This window comes from Pinus tabuliformis, chromosome 1_2 (genome assembly GCF_031772625.1).
Source record: "Pinus tabuliformis cultivar Carrire ecotype Pingquan chromosome 1_2, CPIR1, whole genome shotgun sequence".
Taxonomy (NCBI): Eukaryota; Viridiplantae; Streptophyta; class Pinopsida; order Pinales; family Pinaceae; genus Pinus; species Pinus tabuliformis.
The window spans coordinates 442,674,502-442,683,283 of NC_142298.1; the positions used below are offsets into that span (position 1 = coordinate 442,674,502).

The 8,782-nt window shown below is 28.4% G+C and overlaps 2 protein-coding genes across 2 annotated transcripts; both read right to left on the reverse strand.

Annotated features, from left to right (window-relative positions):
• Positions 1 to 4,155: 4,155 nt before the first annotated feature.
• LOC149206259 (expansin-like A1) lies at positions 4,156 to 5,232 on the reverse strand. The gene is made up of 3 exons (XM_089395375.1): positions 5,032 to 5,232; positions 4,787 to 4,919; positions 4,156 to 4,598 (listed from the first exon to the last, which is right to left on the reverse strand). The coding sequence occupies exons 1-3, from the start codon at positions 5,208 to 5,210 to the stop codon at positions 4,329 to 4,331; spliced, it is 582 nt and encodes a 193-aa protein (XP_089251501.1). The 5' UTR covers positions 5,211 to 5,232; the 3' UTR covers positions 4,156 to 4,328.
• Positions 5,233 to 5,324: 92 nt separating this feature from the next.
• LOC149206260 (expansin-like A2) lies at positions 5,325 to 5,777 on the reverse strand. Its single transcript, XM_089395376.1, has 2 exons — positions 5,577 to 5,777; positions 5,325 to 5,481 (listed from the first exon to the last, which is right to left on the reverse strand). Exons 1-2 carry the CDS (start codon positions 5,749 to 5,751, stop codon positions 5,348 to 5,350), a joined length of 309 nt encoding a protein of 102 aa, XP_089251502.1. The 5' UTR covers positions 5,752 to 5,777; the 3' UTR covers positions 5,325 to 5,347.
• Between the last annotated feature and the right edge of the window lie 3,005 nt (positions 5,778 to 8,782).

Below are 8,782 nucleotides of genomic sequence, written 5' to 3' on the forward strand. Positions count from 1 at the left end.
ATTAATTATTAATAACTAAATAAATAATTATTAATAACAAAAATATTAGTAAAAACACTAGTAAAATTTATTAATTTAATTAATTAAAAATATTAAAAATTATTTATTTATTTATTACAAATAAATAAATAAATAAAATTATTATTGGGTCCCAGCCCTCTCCTTCTAGTCGTCTTCTTTCTTTTCCGCCCTTTTTTTTTTTTTTGGTGATTTCTTATTTAATCTTGATTTATTTATAAACTTACTAATTTCAATTATTAATTTAAACTATTTGTTCTTTTTTTTCTTTTTTTTTTAAATTTAAAACTAATATTCTAATTTAATTTTTTTTTAATATTATAATATTTCTTGGGCGAATATTCATATATATATATATATATATATATATATATATATATATTAACCATTTCTATTTATTACTAACTAATATTTTTTAACTAAACTCTTGTTTATTAATTTTATTTTTAATTCACATAAAATAAATTTAGAACTAATTTATTTTATAATTCAAAGCTAATTTACTATTTTAATTTTAATATTATAACACTATAATATAATTAACTATTACTCCTTTTTTTATTTATTACTAACTAATATATTTTTGAAATTAATTTATTTTACATAAACTTTTAATTTAATTCATTTTAATTTATATTCATTAATATATTTACAACATTTATATATTAATTCTAACATTGTCCCTTACATTTTAATTTTAATATTAAGAACCAAAAAATAATAAACAAAAAATTAATTTAAAATTAATTAAAATAATAAAATGAATAAGAAAAAAAAAATTAATTGACCCTTTATCTGAGTCAATCTAGCCATTATCCAATCAATTCTAGCTGTTGGTTGTTAACCATTAAGTCATGGGATTCTCTGCCCTATCTATTTAATGTGCTTAGTAAGATCTGCTCATTCAACTTGTCTTGATGATGAACCACATTGGCTGGTTCGAAACGCGTCGACAAAAGTTTTTCTATATGATTTTTGCCGAAGATTCCTCAACAAATTGATATGGATCACAGAAGTCTCAATTCAATAAGTGAATTAAGTTTCAAGAATTTTTATAAAAAAAATTATAAATAAATAAATAAATTTCCTATTATTAATAATAATTAGTTACTAAAAGCCCCAAGGGATAGCTCAATTGGTCGAGTTTCCGTTGCTAAGTACTTTCCCAGTTGGGAGGTCACGGGGTCAAATCTCCTCGACGTCCTCGGGTCTAGGCCTGTTAAGATTGGCCGACGGGCAGATCCCTTCGGGTGGAACTGCCCCGATATTTTCCGTGGATGTAGCGACCACTCAGTGATCGTGAACCACAACTTAAAAAAATAATTAGTTACTAAAAATTAAAATTAATTTATAAATAAAATTAATTTTTATTAATAATTATCTATTTCAACAATAAATTAAAATTCTATTATTATTATTATTAAATGAATTAGGTTTCAACCAATTTTCATAAATTTATTATAAAATAAATAATTTATTATTATTAATATTTTCAATTAATAAAAATTATTTATAAATAAAATTAATTTATTATTTATCAATTTCATCGTGTAAAGTTATTAATTTTTCCTAAATTAAATAAAATTATTAATTACTTATAAATTAATTAAAATAGATTAATTGTTTATAATTAATTATTATTTATTTTATATTCATTTTATTAATGTAGGTTTAGTTTTATTTAAGTTTTAGAATTAGTAAGTTTTTTAATATTTTTGTTCATTCATTAGGTATTTATTCGGTTTTTGGTCGGTTAACTCTTCTTTCAATCAATCACTCAGTTTTTGTCCTGAAGATGGATCCCCATTGGGATTCGAAATGTTGACAAGATGTACATAATACTGTGATGATCTAAATCACATTTTTCCAAAAGAAGACCACATAAGCTTAAAATCTAACGAATAATTTTTTTTTAAGTTGTTAACAAAGATGTGCAGAAACATAAATTTGTTGAGGAACAACACAAAAATCAGCCAACATTACAATAAGGAATTCATGGAAATAATGAGTAGGAAATTGAAAATGAAGAACAATAATAAGAAGAACATGAAGAAGAAAATAATCAACCATTAAGAAAAATATCACTACAAAATTTGTCATTTCACACGTCTATGATGCCACATAAACCTTCACAAAGGTATTTCCCCTTACTCTATATTTGATTTGTTAATGAAGGTCAACCTACTTCTTTGCAAGAAGCATGTGAAGGAGAAAATGGTATGAAGTGGGAAAAGGCTATGGAAGAGGAGATAAAATGCTTACATGACAATAAGACATGAGATTTGGGTGAAAGATCACAAGGCTAAAAGGTCTTAAAGAATAGGTCAGTGTACCGAATAGAACATGAAGGAAAGGATTAACTAAATGAAGGTTCAAAGTAATATTAGTGGTGAAAATATTTGGACAAGAAAAAGGTACTAACTTTAAAGATATTTTTCCCCATTTGTTAAAATGTCATCAATACAAATAGTACTTGGTCTTGTAGTTGCTCTAGATTTAGAATTAGAACAATTAGATGTTCATACAACCTTCCTACCTGTCGATTTGGAATAGGAGATAGTTATGGAATGACCAGAAGGTTTTGTTTAAAAGGGTAAAAAATATTTGATTTGCAGGTCAAAGAAGAGTCTATATGGGCTAAAACAAGCCCCCATCAATACCATAAAAAGTTTGACTATTTTATGCTTGAACATGGTTTTAAAAGATTAAATGCAGATCATTGTATATGTTAAGAGAGATGAAAATGACAATTTCAATACCTTATTATTATATATTGATGACATGTGATGGTTGGAAAAGATAAATTGATGATTAATGGATTAAAAGAAGAGCTAAACCATGTTTTTTCCCTGAAGAATTTAGGAGTTGCATGCCAAATTTGGGGATGCAAATTATACTTGACATAGAAATAAAGAAATTATGGCTATCACATAGGAAATATCTTGGAAATGTATTGAAAAGTTTTAATATGGCTAAAGAAAAAACTGTAAGTACACCACCCCTGTAACATTGAAGAAAAATAAGAAATTTCCAAGATTTGATATGTTTAAGCTGTATGAAGTTTAATATATGCAATGGCATGCACTTGCCCTAACATTGCACATTCAATGTGAGTGGTAAGTTTCTTACAAATCCAAGTAAGGAACATTGAAATGTGGTTAAATGTGTGTTGTGATACATTAAAGGCTCAATTTTATTATTTGTGATTTTGAAGAATTGATACTTTATTGGAAGGATTTATAGATTTTTATATGTAGGTTTCCACAATCAATCATCATATTGTATCAGTGCTTCTAAAGTAATAATGTGTGTTCTTCATGAAACATCCAAAGATGTTGATATGGGAGGTGACATGGATTCTAGAAAATCCACAACAAGTTACATAAACACATTTAGAGGAGCTATAAGCTAACAAAATGTGGTGGTTTTTTCTACTACAAAGGCTAAATATACTACTAAGGGATGCAAGGAAATGATTTGGATTTGATGGGTCATGAAAGAACTAGACTTGCGGCAAGAAAAGTATGTATTAAATTGTGATAATCAAAATGTAATCCATCTTGCCAAAAACCTTACTTTTCTCTTAGAAAAAACACATTGATGTTAGACATTAAATTCACATTGAAAACCAAGTTAACATGTAAGCAAAAATCTTGTTGAGGGATAAACAAGAACTTTATAAAACCATAACTAGTTTCATTCATACAATTAACATGTAAACAAAGATCTTGATAAGAGATAATCAAGAGCTTTATAAAACCGTAAATAGTTTCATACAAAAGTGGTGAGAGAATTTTGGGACCAGATGAATAGCTATATATATAAAATAATATTTTTTATTAAATAGGAAATAAATTTATCCCTAGTAAAAAGAGCGATTAGAGGTTGAGCTCACAAGTTCAAGCTGGTCTAATTTCTGCCCGAAATAAAAGAAGTGCTGATGTGGTTTTTCCCAATACATGAGAGTTATTTTATTTATAATCCATGAAACTTGTATAAATTATTATTAATTTCAAATTTATTACGGTTTAAAATATAACAATTATAATATTGATATTTATACTTCATCAAATATTATAACAGTTATACTATTAATATGCATTTCATCCCATCATTATTTGCAGTTGAACAAACAAATTACGCCAACCTGCGAAACTTTATTTATAACACTTATTACATATACAAAGTGGTGATGATGACTTCTCTACAACGTTGATTCAAAGACAAAGCGATCTGAGTTTCCCCATTAGCTTCTTGAATCCATGGATTCAACCATGTACGATCGCAGTTGACAATTTTTATACGTCTGTTCATGGTATTGCTGAGTGGCCCCATCCACCGCCGTTGTCATCACACGGACTACACTTCTCCAAAGAAACGTCATTGATTTGAAGTCCAGAATCATAAACACCCCCTACCTTCCAGTCAGAGGGAAGCACAGGCTTTGTCGGCCACACCCTTTTCCCATTGTACCCGCTGAATATCACAAATCCAAACTGCAGAGGACCCTCTGGCGGATTCTCTATGTCCCAAACTGCGCCATAGTTTCGCTTCAAGTCATGCTTCTCAGAAGAACCCACCTATAAACATATTACAAATTCATACAGCTCTGCATTAATTAATTAATTTATTAACTCAACTGAAGAAATTTTGTCTGGAGTAGTTTTCAAACATATATATAGTTTTCCTCTGGATTAAACTGAAGATTTGTGAAAACCAAACTTCCCCACTTAAAACTTTACTAACTGCACCCTCATAAACTACGTACCTGCTCAACATCCACAGAAACTATGTCTGTCTGGCCTCCTTGGTACAGAAATTGCACAGCAAGATAGTTAGGATACCGGCTCAGTTTGTCCACCTTCACCGACATATTCTGGTCCTCGTACTGGCAAGGGACCCTGTCAATCAGGTTCAGAAATATACATACATTTAGAGATATTAATTAATGACATGTTAACCCCCTACTGGGCTGGATGTGTAAGAAACAGATTAAGGCCATGCTCTAATTACCTTTTATATTCGATATCTATAATCCCGGCCTTAAGAAGCTGGTCCCCTTGATCTGGTAGTGCCATGCTTGAGAATGTGCTGCGGGTTACAACAAAATCTGTTTGGCTGCTCTCTGTGAAGTCCGTCACCACTATTGTAGTCCCTGACTTGTTGCATAATTTGGAGTCTGTGCATCTCATCTGCAAAGTCCAGGATGAAATCTGGAATAATTAAAACAAGGTATTCACTGTAATATCTGGCAAATCCCTATGTTAGATTATAATATATATGTCCAGATGCAACACCGAATGTCTAAAATCTTCCAGGCTAATAAGGACTATGCAATATTTGTAGGGTTTGCCTGATAGCATGCGCCACACGCAACGCCATTTCTGTAGAGATCGCGACTGGATCCTCCTACATTCCCGCAATAGAGGTCTTCTGCAAATGATCCATATCCGCAGGCGCCAACTGCATCAATAATATCAAACAAAGTGATTACTTCATGAATGGGATAATTATTGAAAATAGTTAAGAATAAAATCAGATAGCAATAAAGTCAATACCATCAACAGCCCCTTGGTAAGCATAATAGGCTAGTTTAGATTGATGGACACAGCTGGTGCAACCTAACGCTAAACTTGGGAACATGATGAGAAGATTTACACCCAAAATGCAATAAAGGACGAAGACAACTGGTGTTTGAGTGGCCATGATGCTTGAATTGAATTGGCTTGGCATGGTAATTTAGGCTTGCCCTGCCTTTGTATTTATAGTAATCAAACTGGTACACAGTTGTTACACAATACAGGTGATCAGAAGTAGACACCGGTTTCGTTCCGAACTGAGTCTCCTACGTGTCAAACACCGAGTTATAAAAGTCATCTTATCCCCAACTCACTGAGTCATCTGTAGTCTGTGATGCAAATTCCAAAACTACGAAGATCCTTATAAACAATTATTAAAAGATATAGGTATGTATGCAGGTTTTAAATGACATCCCTTCGTGATGGTCTGACAGTTTAGATTGAGTGTAAACGTATTTTGACCCGTAAACAACTTTGCTAGGGTCCAAATGAATCATGGATATATGCAAGCGCACATTCCCTTCCTTTGCAGCCTCCTTTCCACTTAATTATGGTTATATGTAAGTGCACATTCCCTTGCTTTGCAGCCTCCCCAATTTAGGATATGGCATATGTATTGTTCTTAAACATTTATATATTATTATTATTATTATTATTAGATTTTAAGGTCATGATTAAATTATATATTAAATTGGTGTATAAGATATTTTTATTTGTGAGAGAAGATTTATGGTTTTGAATTTATAACCTCTTAAAAAGAGACACATGTTCTTAACTTTCACTCACCAATATATATATATATATATATATTGAATAGATAAGAATATATTATAATTATGTCTATAACCATGATTTTTGGAATAGGGATTTTAGAATTTTGAATTTATTAGCCATAATTATTAAGTTTCTAGAATTTTAATTTTGTTAACCATAACTATTAGATAGATTGTAAGTATTTAATCTTTATAGAATTTTTTTAATAGTATACATAAATAAAAGGCTGAAATTTATTTCAAAATAGTTATGTCTATTTTTCCTTTTTAATTCAATTTATTAATTAAAAAAATGTCACATGAAATGTCTATAAAATGAGTTATATTTTTGGGCATGTGATATTAATTAATTCATGGTATTGTAACCGAGTCTATTTATAAATTATTCTTTATAGTATACACAAATCAAAGGCTGAGATTTATTTTCAAAGTAATTATGTTTTTTTCCCTTTTAATTTCCACATGAACAAGTGTCATATGAAATGAGTTATGATTTTTTGGTATGTGATATTGATAAGCCATGATATTAGCCCATAGTATTGTAACAAATCTTATTTACATATTAATAATCTCCATGATAAAGTGGGGGTGAATCTCCATGATCAAGAATCTTGTTACACATTTTTTTTTAACATGTATATATCTTTAAGTGATATATTAATTTTTTATCATTAATAATAATAGTTATTTTAAATAAAGCTATAATTTGTTTAATTCTTATCATCTTTTTAATTTTAGTAACTTGAGATGTATGATGATTAAGTCAATGTATTGATGCCTATCAACATTTAGCAGCTATTTAATTTTTATGGCCACACTACTTTAGTTGCAGTGAGTATCAATCATTCTCCCATCATTTCTCATAATATCCTTTTATCTTAATTGTTAATATTATCATTAATAGAATTATGTGTTTGTTAATATTATTTATTCTTAATTTCATATATTAAATTAAATAGATTTTATAATTATTAACTAGATGATATTTTTATTAATGATTAAGATTATTTTTAATAAAATTATATATTTTTAATAACATTTACACCAAAATTTTTTATTATAAAGTGTAGAGAGCAAGCCTGATAAACCAAATTTGCCAACTAAAAATAATAAAAACAAAATATAATAAAAATAATTTAAAAATACTTTAACATAATTACTCTTCCCACAAAATCATCCAATCTAAAAACATTTAATTTTTAATCTTACTCATAAAATCAAATGTAACTCTTTTTATAAAACAAACCTCTATCTTCTTCTTCATCATCATTACCATTCTTCAACTTACATTCATTAACAATATATATTTTAAAAAACACATACCTCAAAGACATATTAACTTTCTTGCAACCTCCACCACCACTATATGAATTTTTAATCTTACTCACAAAATCAAATATAAATCTTTTATAAAACAAACCTCTATCTTCTTCATCATCATTGCCACTCTTCAACTTACATCCATTAACAATATATATTTTAAAAAACACCAACGCCTATCGATATGTTACCAAATCCCGTTTTCCATACTGCATCGTCATTAACAAGGGAAGCCACTTACCCAGCAATATAGACACCACACACCGCTGGGCTACCTGTTTCTTTCAATCGACTTCAACTTTTTAATGTGCTGCACAACCGACTTACTTTTACAGCAATGTTTTCTCTCATACATATATATCCATGAGAAGTAGACTGCTTATGATGAATATGTTTATGTGTCTTCAATTTTTTCTCTACTTTCATCTCAATGGTTGATTTGACTGCTCCCATGTCTAGATAAACTAAGGGGTTATTGTGTTTCACAATAGTGGATTATTAATTATAGTTAGTTATTAATAATATTAGTTGATTATGGTTATTTTTGTTAATTACTTTTAGTTCTTAGAAATTTTCAAAATATATTTAATTTTAGAAAAATTACTTTACATTTTGTTATAAAGGATAGAAATTCTTCAACATTTTTTATTTAAACTTAAGATTTTTAATAGTTAAATAAAATCAAAATTTAATAATAGTACTTTTATTATAATAGTTTTTTTTGTTATATAGCTAATAATAATATTTTTGTTGCAATAAATTTTTTTGTTATATATTTATCAATAGTCAATGCAAATAAAAAATTAAGCTATGTCAATCATATCATACTTTTAATATAATGATTAAAATTAAGAAAATCATAATACACCACCACTATAATTAAAAACATAAACATTTTTTATTTTTATGCAGTAATCCATTTATGAAAATAATTTTTTTTTTTTTTTTTTATAAAAACATATATCTTTTCCTTCTTCCACAGTTCACAACAAGTATAATGCTCATGTATCATTGAAAGACTGACCACACTCATATGGTAGGGAAAGGCCAAGACCTATCTGCCTCAATAAGATTTGAAGCATGCGATTGATA

Bases quoted from the DNA above. Each gene is read 5' to 3' on its own strand.
- LOC149206259 (XM_089395375.1), bottom strand. From the start codon at position 5,210: ATGAGATGCACAGACTCCAAATTATGCAACAAGTCAGGGACTACAATA. The intron at 4,920-5,031 runs GTAATTAGAGCA...CCTGATTGACAG, and splicing joins ATAGATATCGAATATAAAAG to GGTCCCTTGCCAGTACGAGG. The intron at 4,599-4,786 runs GTACGTAGTTTA...ATATGTTTATAG, and splicing joins TTTCTGTGGATGTTGAGCAG to GTGGGTTCTTCTGAGAAGCA.
- LOC149206260 (XM_089395376.1), bottom strand. From the start codon at position 5,751: ATGCCAAGCCAATTCAATTCAAGCATCATGGCCACTCAAACACCAGTT. The intron at 5,482-5,576 runs GTATTGACTTTA...TTATTGATGCAG, and splicing joins TTACCAAGGGGCTGTTGATG to TTGGCGCCTGCGGATATGGA.